Here is a 16,458-nt window from a genome sequence, read left to right on the forward strand (position 1 = left end):
CTGTTTTGTCCACAGTTAGCGTCCATGCCTTTTTAATTGTAGACTATGAGCAAACTCTGGATATACTATAGCTGTTCTGCAAGTATGTACTAAGATGCTATGTAATAAGACAAATGCTTGAAATTACACTGCCTTACTAGAAATGTTAAAATGTGTGTGTGTGTGTCACTGACAGATTTAAGAAATGAGGCTGCACCAGACATTAGATTGTGCAAAGTCTCCTTTTACTGTAGGCATGTGTTTGTAATCCAGTATTTCGAGCATTATTTTTCAGCTAGGTGAGGGTCTCTGAGCAATACAGTGGAAGATGTAACAGGAAGCAATATTTACTACCAAAAGATGTGTAAATGAATCACTTCTGTCCAGAGAAAGTGCTAAGACTAATTCACAAAAAGGATTGATGGAGGACTTTAGTTATTCATTCTATATTTATTCAATTTGTTACTGCTACTACTACTGTTTCTAAGACTACAATTACCACTACAACAAAATTGTGGCGGAAAACGTTACTTTCATATTAAACTTCATTACCCATAATTCTTCGCGGTTCCGGATTTGATCATTTCCGGTAAGGAAGTTGTCCGACCAAAACAAATGTTAGCTCGTCGCTGACAGATTTTGCGACTTTGAATGAGTTTCACTTTATTTGAATCCCAGAAGTATCCCAGTTGCTTATCACGTAAGTCTACTTTTAACATAAAACATTTCACACGTTTCGAGTAGTCTCTGCTTTGCTGTAATATCTGTTAAAGCTAATGCTAACAGCTCACTTTGCTGCTAGGCTGCCATCAAACTTCACCTGGCTCTAGCAGCCTCACTGTGATCGTCATGGACTCACTATGTAGTTTTCTGGTGTTTTCTCCTTATAGATGCGCTTCTAACTAAACCATCCATTCTGTTAAGTTAAAAAACCCAGCTTTTGTTTTGTCTTTAGCTACAAGGTGCGCTTTTCCTTCGTACGAACAGCATTGCATCTTAATTGTCTAACGTTCCTTTGTTTATTGTGTTCGGACATGATATGAAGTATAAACTGTGGGGGTGGGCTGGGGGAATCTGAGCATCATGCAGCTTTCTTGTAGGCTCTGTATTGAAATGCTTAAGTAGCTTTAGATTTAGATTTTTTTAGGATTTATAGACAGTTGTCCTGCTGGTATATTTGAGAGGATGAGAGACTTGAGAGGTTGAAAATCCACTTGGTGTATTTTAATTTTATTTATTGTATCAGCAAACCACAGGGAAATGTGAAGGAAATTCTGTTTAAAATTGTGTTAATACTCATTCTTCATGGCTAAACTAACTGCCACCCAGCCAGACTCACCATTTCCACTTCCTTAGCAACCTGTGTATCCATGGAGACGCCAGAGCCGGGCCCAGCAGATGGAGAGGAGCGTCTGGTGGAGCTGCGACCTCGAACTCGTTCCAACCCAGAAGGTGCTGAGGACCGTCGCAGCAGCACGGGCAGCCTCGGAGGAAACAGTAACCCCAACATATCTCAGCCCGCCGTGGGAAGTCGTGTTGAGGGCGAAGGCGAGGCTTCCACCAGCGATAGTCCTCCAAGTTCCACCACCACAACTGTCTCAGCTGCTGCTGCTCAGACCGCAGCCCCTGCTGCAGTGGTAACAGCAGCAGCTGCAGCCAGTGCCACAGTGCCACTATCCACTGCTGCTGTTGCAGCCAAAGAGAGGCCGAAGCCCACGCAGCAGCAGCCCACATTGACCGCCCCCGTGCCTCCACCCGCAGAGTACCAGTTTAGAGTTCCCCGTGTAAACTGTCCAGAGAAAGTGGTAGGTCCACATTACAGTTCTGTAATATGTTTCACATGAAAATTAAGACTTCCTTTCTCCATAAGGCTTTCAATATCTGGTGTTGTCTTCCTCATGGCAGATCATTTGCTTAGACCTTTCCGAAGAGATGTCTTTGCCAAAGCTGGAGTCTTTTAATGGGTAAGCTAGAGGAAAGTAAAGCTTTATTCCTCAGTGCTGGTATTTCATTTGTCATCACTGCCTAATTTGACTGCCTTTCCCTTCAGATCTAAAACAAATGCCCTGAACATATGCCAGAAGATGATTGAGATGTTTGTCAGAACTAAACACAAGATTGACAAACGCCATGAGTTTGCTTTGGTAGTAGTCAATGATGACGCTCTGTGGGTGAGTGCAGAAATGTTTAAATCTGCTCCAAATGTTTTGTGCAGTGCCGATGAAACATGTCTATTATTTTTCCTCCTCTTATGTGTGTGTGTATGTGTCTCAGTTGTCAGGCTTCACCTCTGACCCCAGGGAGCTCTGCAGCTGTTTGTATGACCTTGAGACCAATGTGTGCGAGTCCTTCAGTATCCTTTTATTCAAAGCTAACTCTTAAACAAAAATAAATTTCCTACTATGAAGTGATACATAGGATATTAAATTCTACTTGTTAAATTTTAGCCTTAACTGTCCTCTGTAGACTTGGAAGATCTTCTTAATGTGATGTAAGTACTGTGTGACTATAATTCTTCTTGGTCTCTTAAAATTCATGAAATGCCACACAGAAGTGTTTACTGAGGGTCATTCCCTCTGCTGCTGTCTTCATAGTCGCCAGAAGATCGAGCTCCCGTTGATGGACAATGTTCAGACTGTCCCTCCTCCATATGTGGTGCGGACTGTGCTCATCTACAGTCGTCATGCAGGGCAGCTTCAGTTCAACCCTTCTGAAGCTGTTAGTGTAAGTATGAGAACTGCTGAGATATCCCTCCTCCACTCTTTCTAATGTGAATTTGATTTCTTGGTTCCTTGTTGGCTGCTTTGATCAGTGCACTAATTTATGATTAAAGAGAAGGTTCTTGTTCTTGTGTCCTGGGACAGAAGATGCTGCAGTCTCCATATTTTTTCTTTGATGTTGTCTACCTACACAACGGGGTGGAGGAGCAGGGGGATGAGACGAGCTGGAGGGTGAGTGAATAAGCTGATGAAGTGACAATAATAAATGGTAATAAAGTATCAGCAGTATTGCAGGACATATGCTGTAGTTCGGTGTAGTGTATTGTTTGTGTATTTCAGTAGTACAGCAGAACTTCAGTTGCATGGTATTAACTGTCTTGCCTTTTTGAGAGACCTTCCCATGAAGCCCTTGAAAGGTCACAGTGGGATTTTTTTTTTTTTTTTTTTTTTTTTTTTTTTTGAAATCCTTTTACGTTACCTCACAATGTTTTGCACTACCGGTGCTTTGTACACCCTTTAAACCATAGAGAAATGCTGGGCTACGTTATGATACAGCATCATCCATTATGTAGCAGACCGCTGCTGTTTGTGACCACAGCTTGAGTGGGCGCGCCCTCAGCTGTGGCTGCTCAGGCACAAGTCTGTTTCATTTCAGCTAGATCGATAATTAGTTGAGCTAATTAACTGTGCCCTCTCGGCGACTGCTGCTCAGGCTGATTGAGACAGACTGTCGCTGTGATTATGACAACAGTCATGTGATGACAGCTTTGGCTCTTGGCTGTGCTTCGGTTGCTCTGATTACATCTGTGACACAGTTTATAACGAGTGTAACACTAACTACATGCAGTGGTTGTGTGTAGTGAATTGATGTTCATAGGAGCGGTTAAAGTCAGTCACAGTAATAGTGACTGTAGCCATATCCATAGCATCATAGACTCAACCACAAATGTAGCTGTTTTTTTAACATGACTTCATAGAGAGACACAATTGCAACCAGCACAGCTGGAGCAGCTGCAGCTGTGCTCACAGCCAGTGGCTGAATACTGTCAGAGCTCGGCTTCTTGAGCGGACTAATGAAGATTCATTACATAATGTAAGGTGTCACATCATCTCTCCTTTCTGGACTATCTGCAGAGCGTTTCCCTAAACTGGCAGTGAATTATTATACAAAAATACTGCGAGGAAACATAAAAGTAGGGGAGACTGAGAATGGTTGCAACACTTTTTCCATTTCTCTCAGTTACTCACAGTGTTTGGACTAGACCAAATAAAAGCATTCATTAAACTTAAACCTCTAAAGTGTTTAGGGATGTTGTGAAAAACAAGTTAAACAAACAGCTTTTCACATGATGACATAATCTGGCTATTCCCCAAGGTGCAGCATTTCTACTATATCGTCTGTTTTCTGTCTACAGGACAACTACACCTCTTTCTGCAACCTGGACTCAAAGGGCATGTGCTACCGCTTTGAGGTGTCCCTGAGTGGACCTGCCATCGAGCTGCACAACTGCATGGCCAAACTTCTGGCTCACCCTTTACAAAGACCTTTCCAGAGCCATGCGTCCTACAGCCTTCTGGAGGGGGAAGACCCCCAGGACATTGAGGCAACGGTCTAAAACGTCACGCACTCATGAAGCTCCGTTTCTCTGTGAAAATCACACTGTGGGGTTTCCAAGTACACCTCATTACTGAGGGTTTCTCCCTTAACTGCTGTACAGCAATATTTCTTAAGAATACGTGGGAAAACCAGACATAGTTAAAAAGAAGCATTAGTGTTTCAGCTGGTTACTATTAACTCAATCATTGTATTTCCATAAAAGAATGAATGAGACATTGATTTTTCTAAGTTGGGGAAGTAATAAAATGATCTGGTTGTTAGCTGTGAAACTGCTGGAGGCCCTGTGGACGAAATGATGAAGCGAATGTGAGAGGGTCCAGGAGCAGGACATAGAAGGAAAAGATAAAAAAGGCCAGACCCAATGGTTAAAGCATCAGGCTTTGTTAAATTAATTCCCTAATCAATCTTATCTCAAATCTTAGACCACACTAATTTATCTGTAAGTCTTTCATTGCTGGCCTTTTAGACTTTGAAGTAATTAACTGTTATATGATGTCAAATGTTCTGTAACATTGCCTTTCCTTTTTGTTGATAATTGTCACCTTTTGTTGCCTGTTTTCAAAGGTATAGTATGCAGGATTTTTTGGTTGCTTTGTGTAAAGACGGCATTCAAAGTTGGCCCCTCCTGCCCGGCTCAACGAGAGAGAGAGCGGCGGTGGTCGAGCCAGCTGGAGAGTGACTAAAGTAAGGGAGCAGCATTAGTGACAACAAAGCAGTGAATCAGAAAAATCAAACTTTATTTTCTGATTATTTCAAAGTAGTTCCTCCACGCTACCCTGTGGGAAGTGCTGCCTTGCCAGATTTTGCCGCAACCAATTTGAGTTTTAGACCTTGGAAGTGAGGATATTTTCGGAGTGTGTGTGTGTGTGGCTGTGTGTGGCTGTGTGTGTGGCTGTGTGTGGCTGTGTGTGGCTGTGTGTGGGTGGGTGGGTGGCTCAGCCTCGGTCAAACACACACAGACCTGCAGTTCTTTATACTGTATATATCTTTGACAGACAGAGATGTAGCCGAGTCACCACATTATAGACTCTTGACCTCACACCTGCACTGTTATTGGCTGGGAGCTACACGCCCACTACCCAAAGGTTGACACCCAGAAATGTCCCAAACACAGCAAAATAAGAAGAAAATACAGTGAGAGGGCAGAAAGAGCCTCTGCAGATAAATACACCAACACACACACCTAGTGGGTCATAAGATGCTTGCAGATTATTTTTATATGAGTCTATACGTGTTTTTTTAAGGAAAATCCTGCATATTATACCTTTAATGTATTGTTTTTCATTTTACAAGGGGTTGTTTAAGTTTTTTTTGTCACTCTTGTATGTTACACAGCACAATGAGAGAATGTACAATAATGTAGATGTGGCCCCTCTTTGGACAGCGGCCTCTGTGGCACTGATGGATTGATTGTGAAAAAGGCCCCTCGTACTGCCAGTCTAGCTGCACTTGAAACACATTGTACAGATGGGCTTTTTGAAGCCGTTTATGGATATTAAAAAAAGGCATGTTTAATCTTATGTCGCGTATGTGCGTTCCATGTTTTTGTCAGGAGATGGCAGCAAATCCCCTCCAGAAAGAACTGAATTCAATGGCAAAACGCGACTGTGGCACATGAGGGTAGAGAATAGTGTAGTTTCTTTTATTGGTACCACATCCTCAGTTCAAAAGTGTCGTTTTTAATAGATGTTTTATGCTTTGATCAGATGTCTGTTGAGCTAAAAGTTTCTACTTAAATCTCCACACAGCTTCAGAGCCAAGCTTCATAATCCGTGTCACTCTAGTTTTTGACTCTGCAGGCCTGTATAATAGCATGATTAAGCGGTTGTTGTTGTTGCTACCTTATCTGTTATCCACCTACGGCATGAATATTAGTTCAGTTGTAAAGATATATTTTCCTCTCACACTAACAGTGTCTGGTCAGTTATCTTAAGAGGTGTTTTTATCTCAGTCTTCAAGCATTTGGTTTCCTGTTTTTGTTCAGAAGTTGATCCAACATCTGCCCTGACTCCTGATAGTCTTTCATTTTAAGTCACTCTAACATACCTTCATAAATTTTTTTTTTTTTCCGCTGAGGACAGGTTGTCAGGGAGACAATGGGGAGCAGGAAAACCCCGGGCTCAGAGGACCTTTCCTCTTTCACACACACTTCCCCAGAAGAGCCGACTGCTCCTCACGTCATCATGGCAGATAACAGCGCAGGGGGGATCCAGTGTGTCTGTACTGCAGGGAGAATTTGTTATTCCCTCATCCCAGAAGAATGACAGGTCCCTATTGTTTTCATTCTTTCACTCCTCCACTGCCATGACTCCTTTCCGTGCTCGCTTGGAACAGGATATGATGGATTTTTTTTGTTTTTTGTTTGGTATTTTCTGCTTTTACTCCTTACTTGGTTTACATTGTTCATACACCACCAGGGGAATATGACCTGAATTATGTGACAGTCTGCAGTGGCTATATTTAAATGTGGCACTGATTACTAATTTTCCTGGTTTCTTTTATATCACATGCAGACAGTCATGGAAAATGACCAAACACAATTACTCAGGTACGGTACTTAAGTAAATTTAGAGATGCTTGTACTGTATTTTACTAATTTTGTAATTTTTACTCCACTGTGGCTATAGTAAGTAGTTACTAGTTGCTTTTCAGGTCAAGATTTTACATGTAAAGCACATGATTTTATAAAAAGATATGATACATTACTACAGATCAAAATGCCAAACAGAGACCATCCAATATGCCAGGGTGCTACTTGACTTGCCTAAGTTGATATTGTTTCCTTGTTTTGCAGATTCTTAAAAATAATTGCAGTTAATCAAATGATATACATCCTGTTGACCTGGGTCCACTGGGGGTCTGGTGCCCTGAGGCAGTTGGTTGGTAATCCAGCCTCATGCAATAGCAGTATTAAGTAGTTAAAATAAGATCTGTTTTGAGCACTTTCAAGATCCATCCAGATGTTAATGCAACATTAGTGATTCAATATGCATAATTAATACTTTGGACACAAAGAGGACCTTTCATGCTAGAATAGAATAGACTCATACTGGCTTCATATAAAGTTTTGAACATATTTCTGCACAGAACGAGGACTGTGGATTTTTCCACTCACAGTAGAAGCGTGGTATGAAGGGATCTATGAACATGATCTAACATGAGATTATAACATTTTTGGGTGTCAGTGTTAGAGCTTTGAGGAACAGTCTACGGACTTTTCAGTGAAGTGGGAGACATCTCTGCTCTGTCAGCAAAACATAAGACAATTCATAATAAAAGTCTGTATTTTTAAATGAGGGAGAGGGATGTCATTGTAAGACTTTTTAAAAGCATATCTGAAATAAATTCTTATTCCATGCAGAGTATGTTGATAAGTCTTGAACCTGTGGTGGAAATTAACATCTGAAGTGAGAGAAATAATAATGATGACAAAAATATGTCTTTGAGAATATTTGATGAAAGATTTTGAGAGCAAATACGGAGTCACACTTGAGTATGGATCAGAGCAGTGTTCAAACTGACTGACAAAGAGCAACAAGAAACAGGATATTTTTTTTTACCAAATGTGAGTGCCATATGTGATCAGACAGAGGAACCAAGCAAAAGGTGTCTGGAGTACAGCTAGGTATGATAAGAAAAACTATATGACCATATACAGAGTTGTTTGTACCATCAGAAGTGCATGATTGAAACTTGCTGTAGTACGTGAAAGTGCATTAAAACAAAAAGTACAGAAAGGCACATTATGATAAACTATCAGAGCATAAGTGAAATAGTAATTTTCCATAACAGAAACATGGAGAGCATCTTTAAACTGTATTCAGTCTTCCTGTCACAGCAATCTGCTTTTATTCCAGCCACTAGGTGTGATTATTTGGGCAGCTGGAGGCTGTAACTGTGACAGAGGTCGATGAGGGAGGAGAGGGGAGGGCAGGGCCAGGATGGACTGGAAGTGTGCCCCCAGCAGCAGTTATAAACATGGCCCCTTTACTCACCTTAGGGTCATTGTTTACATCCATCCATACATGTCATTTCTGACCGGACGTGAGCCAGAGCGACGGTGAAAAGAAACCTCTCCCCACTGCTTTTTTTCTTCTGTTTCTCTGTGACAGCGTTCACCTTGAAGCCTCAGCACCTGTTCTGCAGAGAGTCTCACATCAGACCGGGGAAACCTCGTGGATTTCAACAAAACAATTCCTGATTAGATCTTCCAAAGCCAGCTGCAGCCATTTCACCTCCGACAGCCATGTACAGCTCCAGCTACTCCCGGGCCAAGTTTGGCCTGGAGGCAAGGGAGCCCCTGCACAAGTCCAGAGGGAAGAGCTGCGGCTACTACATGAGGATCGTCTTCTTCTTTTCCTCTCTGATCCAGTCCCTGATCATCATCAGCCTGGTGCTCTTCCTCATCTATGGACAGCCAGAGAAGTCTGCAGAGGAGAAGAGGGTCAAGGTCAGTGATTTAGTGTAATAACCTTAGTTTATCTTATTAGATTATTAGCCCCCTCCAGACACATTTAAAGACATGTACAAATATTCGGCTTTGAATTTACAAAAATAAATGACTTCTACTTCCAAGTGAAGAAACAGTTAGCAAGGCTTTTTAGTGGAATCATCACCACCATGTTATGTTTCTAACACAACATGTAATATGACTATGGATGTTTTATTGGCACATCACTATTATCATGTTGGGAGCTGTGAAATCCGGCGATGATGATGATGATGCTGAGTGATCTGTTGCTCTGAAGGAGCTGGAGCTGAACTTCAACAGGCTGAGCGAGAACAACATCCTGCTGAGGAAGGAGAAGGGCGAGCTGGGAGCTCAGCTGGGAGCTCGCACAGCTGAGAAAGCCGCCCTGGAGAAAGAGATGGAGAAGCTGAAGACTGATGCCAACGCCACGGAGCATGGGCTAAAATTAAAATTAGTAAGTGGATGATTAATGTTTTCCTAAGATGTTCTGAGAAGAAGGTCATTTTGTGCAGCTGTTTAGTCGTTTTTAACAGCTCTTAATCATCTTTGAAAAAATTCCCTTTACAACACGAGCAAGTCCGGGTTAAAAGAGAGGGTTTTACAACGTGCAAAGTATACAACATGATTGCTTCCTGAGGCATTGTTGTAGTTTTCCTATTGGTCACCAGTGGTGGAGCAACTCATCTCTTAAGTAAAAATACTAATACCACTGTGTAAAAGTACTCCAATGCATTTATATTATTAGATTTTCTATATTTTTTGATTATTTATATTATTAGCATTAAAGAGTAATTTTGCTGTTGTAGTTGGTTGGAGGTTCAAAATAATTCCTCAACTGATCTTAATCAACGTATCAATTAATCCACTTATTGTTTCAGCTTTGGACACTTTTCATCTGTAGAAAACCATCATATTTTAGAAACTGCTATCTGTCTGTGTCATGTATGTATTTTTTTTTTCTATTTATTTATTTCTTCATTTATAGGCCACATGTGAGAGAATGAGTGCGACGACACTCAGCATGATGGCGCGGCGTCCCTCCATTCCCATCCAGCCCCCTGTCATGGTCACTCCTACCAGTAAGCACTCTACTTCTCTACTGCTCTAACGCTGTATAAGCATCACTCAAAAAACAAAAATCACTCTGTCGATAGACATCCACTGCATCAGATAGGAAATGTGATGTAATACAAGTGTAAAATAATAAAATATTATATGACCAGTAAAATTAAAACTCTTTGTGGTTCAGATAAGACAAGATGGTTGCAAGTAAAGTGAAGAGTTTTTAAATACAGTAAAGTACAAGGAATATTGGCACCACTTCCTAATACAACAACAACTGTAAACATCCTAATAACACTTTATTAAGGTTTATAAGTTGTAATTTATGGTTTTATTAATGGATAATAAATCATTTACTAATGCTTTATAGATCAGTTATATATCTCCTGCTGATATCCAATTGATGGTTTGGTTGATAGTTTGTTTCTCTTTATTAAATAACCTTAGAACAGTAGACTTGATGGCTAATTAGAAAGTGAGAAGCTCATGAGCATTGATTAATGATCCCACTATTAGTGATTCACCAGCTAAACAGATTTTTCACGATCTGGCAACACAACAGTTCTTCTTCATGTCTAATGACTGATCTGCACAGCATTCCTAAATGATTTACCAAACGTTGCTAGAAAGTGGCACCAGAATATTAATAAACACTGACAATGGCACAGTTAATAAAGGTGTCCGTGTCCGCTGTCCTGTGATGGTCCAGGTGAACTGAAGACTCTGCAGAGCCTAAACGCCCAGCAAAAAGCTTTGATAAATCTCATTGAGGCAAACTTCACCCAGACGGTTCAGTACCTGAGCCACGAGAGAGACAGCGCCCTCAAAGACCGAGACACGCACCACCAGGACGCCATCACCCTGCGCAGGGAGAACACCATGCTGAAGGAGCAGCTCACCACCTACACCAGGTACCATCTGCATGTCAGTCTGCTCCGCGTGTGTGACCGACAAATATTACCATTAAACACGTTAAAATTTGTCTTTGACTTTTGTCCTTTAACCAGGAAGTGCAAAGAGGATTTCGCTCACTCTTTGGACGGCATCAAAACGGTGACCAAGGATTTCCTGAACCGGATCAACAACCTGTTTCCACACCAGCTGACCTTTCACCTCACCTGTGACAGCCAGCAGGAGCAGATGGAGAAGATCAGAAACAGCTGCACGAACCTGTCCAGAGACGTGGAGAATAAGTTCCAGCTATATTTAGACAAAGTGGGCAACAAGGTGAGTGCAACAGATTTTGTGAATCTTTGATTTGATGTTATTATTTACAATGACAGATGGATGGAAGAAGTACTCAGATTCTCTACAAGTAAAAGTCCTGCATTCAAAATCCTTCAGAAAGTGAATTAAATGAAACTATCTGATCAGTTTCAAGGGCAAATCTCTCTTTGGTAGAACTGCTAACAACTCATACACATCTACAGTGAGACAAGGGGCCAAACTACATACTGCTTTTTTGTAAGAGGTCACAATCCAGAACGTTTGGGAACCACCGATTTATTGTGAACAATACATGATATTTTATAAGCTTATCGTATGTGTTTTTATGTAAACTCTTAATCTCTGAAAAGTAACTTAAGCTGCAAAATAAGTGTCATGGAGAAAAAAGTTCAATATTTCCATTGTGAATGTAGTGGAGTAAAAGTATAAAGTAGTAAAGCACAGTACTTCACTCACGTACTTCATTTTACGTGTACTTTTCGCCACCCTCCTTTAAACTTTCCATGAAGCTGATGGAATATTCCAAAGAACAAAACTGGATGGGAAACCAGTATCTCGAGGGAGGAAGTCTATCCGCTGCATCATTCACGATAATTCTAGCTAAAGAGACAGACGTCCTCTGAGGCAAACTCAGGTCATAGCAGAGGTGAAGTGTGAGGCTCTGCTGACACAGCAGCATTGTGCAGGACTGCAGAAGCACAGCCTCAGCAGCAGATATCTCTTTTATTACACATATGTCACTCCAACAGGGGTCAAAAAATCATCATTTGCATTGGCATGTATATTCACTGCAGGTGTTCACTTTTGTTTTGTTTCTGTTATTATCACGAAGGCATCATTTCAACTGCAACTTTCCTATAGACAGTACTCAAGAAAACATACAAAACAGCACAAATACATGGAATAAAATAAAATAAGTGACCATAAAACTCAACCCAACTCAATTATTTCCTCAACCTACTGATTAAATTATTGTCTTTAAAAGGTCAGAAAATAGTGAGATATGTGCGTCACATTTACCCAGAGTGCTTGGTGACGTCTGCAAACTGCTTGTTTTGTCTGACCAACAGTCCAAAACCTAAAGATATCCGATTTAAAAAAGCAGCAAACACATATTTTGCATATTTTACCAATGTTATTTTCCCTAATTTTAATTGCACAATTATACACTTGTGACCATTTTATTAGGTACACCTATACAATCTAATGCAATCCAATACAGTCACTCTGCCACGTATTTAAAGTTCAAACATAAGATCATGATCTTTATGACAAAAGTGCAACATATTTGTCCTATTTCAGGTTGGAATCTAACTTAAGGCTGAGATATTTTACTTTAGCTGATCTTTTTTCATTGCGTGGCTGCATTCAACTGATTCAGCTACATATATGTACATTAATCTATGAGTTGTGTCCCTCAGGCAGACATTCAGCATAGATTTAAAGCCAAACATCATCTGTGCAGCATGCACTCCATTGTGACATTGAAAAAAATGTACACACAAATACTCACACTGACAGATAGAAATAGACACATGGTAAACAAAAAAAGGTGCAATTATGTAAAGGCACCATCTGGAAACATGTTTGGTACAGTCCAGAGTGTGACACACTCTTCAACCACCGTGCGTTATCTCTGAGGGACCCTCTACCTTCCTCTGCCATCACGCACAAGTCTAGAAAAACAACAATTACATAATATCTGAAAGGAAAAACATGGCATCCGGTGAGAAATGTGTCACTTTTATTAAAAAAAATGAATTTTCTTCTTCCAGGTGGCAGAGATCCAAGCCCTGTCCAGTCGTCTGGAGGTGCAAAACTCACATTTGAACTCTGATCTGCAGCAGTGTGAAAGCACTCGCAGCGAGGCGGCTGCAGAGGCTGCCAAGCAGCTACAGCTCAAGCAAAAGACTCATGACGACCAGGTAGATTATACTTGTTCATACTGTAGATGTAAGTGTGTGGGTGGGAAATGGGAACCAAAGGGAGAGATCCATGGAACAAGTTTTCTTCTTCAGTCATAAGACTATGACTGCCCCTGTAAAATGTACATTTATGATCATCTACTCCTGTTTTATCTGTTTTAACAAGAACCTAAATCATACAGTAGCATAAGAGAGATGAGGAAAAAAAGGAATGTTTTTTACATTGTTTTCCATTTAAAATAACACAAACATATGTTGTTCAGATGGAGAAATTACTGATTGAGCAGAACCGGCTGAGAGACCAGAAGAAGCTGCAGGAAGACACTTTAGCCCTGAGAGAGAAAGAGCTTCAGAGCCTCCAGCGGCTGCTCCCTGCTCAGGCCAAGGTAACACAAACACAGAGGACCAGACGTATGAAAGCACTGAGGAAGGCAGTGCCCACAAATGGTTTCAAAATGTCATTCACTCGGGACAGATGTTCGTTTTTGTGCTCATCAGTTTAGGCTGCTCCAGATTCTCCATGCCATTCAGGGGATTCAAACTGACAAACAACTGGTTAAAAAGTCCTCTTGTTTAACCTTCACATCATTGCTGTCCTCAAAATACCATCTGGCTAAATGTATTGTATTTGGCTTTCTGAGCGTATTGACAGCAGTGCAGAGGTACGGTGTTCAGTGTGGACTCAGCAGAAAAAAAGCAGTTTTAGGGCAGCAGGAAGGATGGACAGGACAGATAACAAAGGAAAACCATTTTTTTGGTGCCAGAAGTTCACAAAATGACCCATTTCAAACTCTTCTGCCATTAGTGGACATTGCGTGTGCCAAATGTGGTATCTGTTTGTAATGTTTAATAATACTGAAATAATCTCGTGTGTTTTCCAGTCTGGTGTTCCTAAAGCTGCCGGCCTACAGGCGGCCCCCCAGCAAGACAGGCGGACTGCGGCTGGGTGGCTCTCTGTTGGAGCACCTGACTTCAAGAAAACGGTAAACTTGAAAGGGTCATATTTTCTGTGTGGCCACTGTATGTGAAGTTTTAGGCACAGTGGTGCTTTGAGCTAAATACTAATGTTCAGTGGGTATCATGTTTACCATGATCTCTATCTTAGATTAGCATTGTAGCATGCTAGCATTTGCTAATTAGCACCAAACACAAAGTAGAGCTGAGACTGATGGGCAGGCGTTTGGTGATGTTTGAGCTGAAGACAGCTCTGTGAAAAGTGAAGCATTCACCAAAGTGTTTACGGTTCATCCTGAGGGGGGTGTGATCATCTGCACCAAATTTCATGGCAACGACTCCCACATTTAGTCCGATTAAACACAGGATGCATATTTAATTTCACTAAAAACTGCAAATGTGAAGCTCCTGGTGGCGCTGGGGGACTCACCCTCTGAGGAAATGCATCCTGTAGTTGTTGAGGTATTTGGGTCTGGACCACAGCGGCGGAGCGACAGACATCGCCATCCCTAGAGCCACTCTGAAGCTAGCCTGGCTAAAAACAGCACAGAAAAGACAAACTTAAGCTCACTTCCTAAATGCTTGCACTTCATATTGTGCGTCTTTATGTTCCTCCTCCAAACGGTTCTCTTTGTCTCTTCTTTGTTTCATTCTGTAAACTGAAACCAGCAATCAGATTTTTTGACAATGATCTCATTTCTGTTTAATTCTAATCATCTATGTTTTGTCTTCCAGGTGAGATGAAGTGAACTGGCAGAGGAATGACTGAGAGCCATCAACATTTTGCCTTTTCTACGGACATTTATATACTCTGATACATCACACTTCATCCTGTAAATAACCTGAGTGCAGATTAATGTTGTATTTACTGTCGGCATGCTTTGTTTAGCTCTTCTGGGAATCGAGGATTCATGTGCGCTTGACTTGTGTTTGAGTTTAAACATTTGCTGTGAAAAGCTTCCGTATTTAACCAGGTAAATGTAAAAAATGCAATGACACTTGTGTAAATATTTTCTATTGAGTGTCACTCACTGTGGATTGTGTTGTTAGCTTTTCTTTACAGTGGAAATTAAAATTAAATTAACCAAAAGATGACTCACTCCTTCACTGCGCTCTCCTCAGTCTCTATTGTCTCCCTGGCATTAAAATCACAACTCAGACAGTCTATGTTGAGTACGCAGATATTAAGGGTTTAATGGGTAATCTTATATGTCATCTGGACTTTTCCAGCATTTAGCAAATGGAATGAGTTTTTAAATAAAATGATTGGTCATATTTTCCTAATTTCCTCTTTATTGAACATATTTACACATACAAATTACTACTCGTGATTACTCTTTACCCACAAGGCGAGTAAATGTATCTCTTATAGTCGTTTCTGTTTCTAAAACTTCATTCTAGCATACATACACAAGCTTAGAATGATGCTGTATTTTCTGACTCATATGACTGATAATTCTTGAGAACTCTTGAGTTCGGTCTTTGCGAGGAGCCTGGGCGGACGTGGAAAAATCACACCGTCAGTCAGAAAGAACAAATATTTGAGATTCCTTCCATGTTGCATAAGAAAACCCATGACGATAAATTCCCAGGCTCAGTAAACTGATGGATGTGAGTCAGACAGGTGTGCGAGTCTGCCTCCTGTCCTCAGGAAATCCTTTGTTTAACTAACCAAGTGTTTTGGGTCCTGTGTATAGACCTGAACACACTCAACCACTCACGCCCTGACTATGAGTCAAATGGGCAGAGGGTGGAACCGACTGTACTGGACCTGGTTATGTCAACCTCACATCTCATTACCGCCATCAGTCAAATGCACAGGAAACTGACAGAAAGCTTAAAGTACTGCTCATTAGTCAGCGGTGAACTACATCATGGCACAAAATGGCTTCATGGACGGTAAACTCTGCCGTCTGTTCACTACTTTGGTCCAGACTGAAATAACAGCTATGAAATGGACTGCCAACCTCTGCAGAGGATGAAACCTTCCCGCTTTAATGAGGCTGGCTTTTCCTTCAATGCCACCATGAGGTCAACATTTGTGATTTTTAGGGAAAGGTTTTGACCACTGTTGCATTGCCGTGTTTGGTACAGATATCCTCAGTGCCCAGAGGATGCATCCTTTAAGTGTTATGTTCCATTTGATTTTCTTCTTATTCCTGCACTTTACATCTTTGTGTTCCATATTAACTTTTAAAAAAAGTCTGCTGTTGCTGCTTGTGGTCAGACATTTCACATTTGAGAACTTTTGGCTCCTGTTAACTAAAACCAGGAGCATACAGCCATGCTAGCAGCTCCGTGAGGCTGTCTTGAGTTAAACAGCGTGCTAACATGTTCACAGTGACAACAGTAACATGCTGATTTTTAGCAGGATCAATCCTTATATTTAGCTCATATGTTATCCATTTAAAATTAGCATGTTGGCATGCTATAATTTGCTAATTAACACAAAGCACAATGGAAATGAAGGGAATGTCATTCATGTTGTAGTCCTGTTCAAAA

General features: G+C 41.0%; 2 protein-coding genes across 3 annotated transcripts; both read left to right on the plus strand.

Moving 5' to 3' along the window:
• The first annotated feature begins 554 nt into the window (after positions 1 to 554).
• Positions 555 to 6,164, plus strand: babam1 (BRISC and BRCA1 A complex member 1). 2 transcript variants are annotated; one of them, XM_041935614.1, is made up of 9 exons: positions 555 to 679; positions 1,336 to 1,784; positions 1,885 to 1,943; positions 2,030 to 2,150; positions 2,254 to 2,332; positions 2,446 to 2,470; positions 2,574 to 2,703; positions 2,847 to 2,930; positions 4,115 to 6,164. In XM_041935614.1, the coding sequence occupies exons 1-9, from the start codon at positions 631 to 633 to the stop codon at positions 4,313 to 4,315; spliced, it is 1,197 nt and encodes a 398-aa protein (XP_041791548.1). In that variant the 5' UTR covers positions 555 to 630; the 3' UTR covers positions 4,316 to 6,164. The 2 variants fall into 2 exon arrangements, with proteins under 2 accessions (XP_041791548.1, XP_041791547.1); XM_041935613.1 differs by having other exon boundaries at positions 2,844 to 2,930; positions 4,115 to 6,163.
• A 2,136-nt stretch (positions 6,165 to 8,300) lies between these two features.
• On the plus strand, positions 8,301 to 15,166 carry plvapb (plasmalemma vesicle associated protein b). The gene is made up of 9 exons (XM_041935717.1): positions 8,301 to 8,767; positions 9,066 to 9,242; positions 9,774 to 9,867; positions 10,560 to 10,761; positions 10,858 to 11,077; positions 12,853 to 13,002; positions 13,266 to 13,388; positions 13,884 to 13,985; positions 14,692 to 15,166. The coding sequence occupies exons 1-9, from the start codon at positions 8,564 to 8,566 to the stop codon at positions 14,698 to 14,700; spliced, it is 1,281 nt and encodes a 426-aa protein (XP_041791651.1). The 5' UTR covers positions 8,301 to 8,563; the 3' UTR covers positions 14,701 to 15,166.
• The last annotated feature ends 1,292 nt before the right edge of the window (positions 15,167 to 16,458 follow it).

The sequence above is a fragment of the Chelmon rostratus genome, chromosome 4 (assembly GCF_017976325.1).
Source record: "Chelmon rostratus isolate fCheRos1 chromosome 4, fCheRos1.pri, whole genome shotgun sequence".
NCBI lineage: Eukaryota > Metazoa > Chordata > Actinopteri > Chaetodontiformes > Chaetodontidae > Chelmon > Chelmon rostratus.

What these genes read in the sequence shown, in the direction of transcription:
- babam1 (XM_041935613.1), top strand. Translation starts at nt 631, where the DNA reads ATGAGTTTCACTTTATTTGAATCCCAGAAGTATCCCAGTTGCTTATCA. An exon ending in GAAGATCTTCTTAATGTGAT is followed by an intron (nt 2,471 to 2,573) that starts GTAAGTACTGTG and finishes CTGTCTTCATAG; the next exon opens with TCGCCAGAAGATCGAGCTCC. An exon ending in ACCCTTCTGAAGCTGTTAGT is followed by an intron (nt 2,704 to 2,843) that starts GTAAGTATGAGA and finishes GTCCTGGGACAG; the next exon opens with AAGATGCTGCAGTCTCCATA.
- plvapb (XM_041935717.1), top strand. Translation starts at nt 8,564, where the DNA reads ATGTACAGCTCCAGCTACTCCCGGGCCAAGTTTGGCCTGGAGGCAAGG. An exon ending in CAGCTCACCACCTACACCAG is followed by an intron (nt 10,762 to 10,857) that starts GTACCATCTGCA and finishes TCCTTTAACCAG; the next exon opens with GAAGTGCAAAGAGGATTTCG. An exon ending in AAAAGACTCATGACGACCAG is followed by an intron (nt 13,003 to 13,265) that starts GTAGATTATACT and finishes TATGTTGTTCAG; the next exon opens with ATGGAGAAATTACTGATTGA.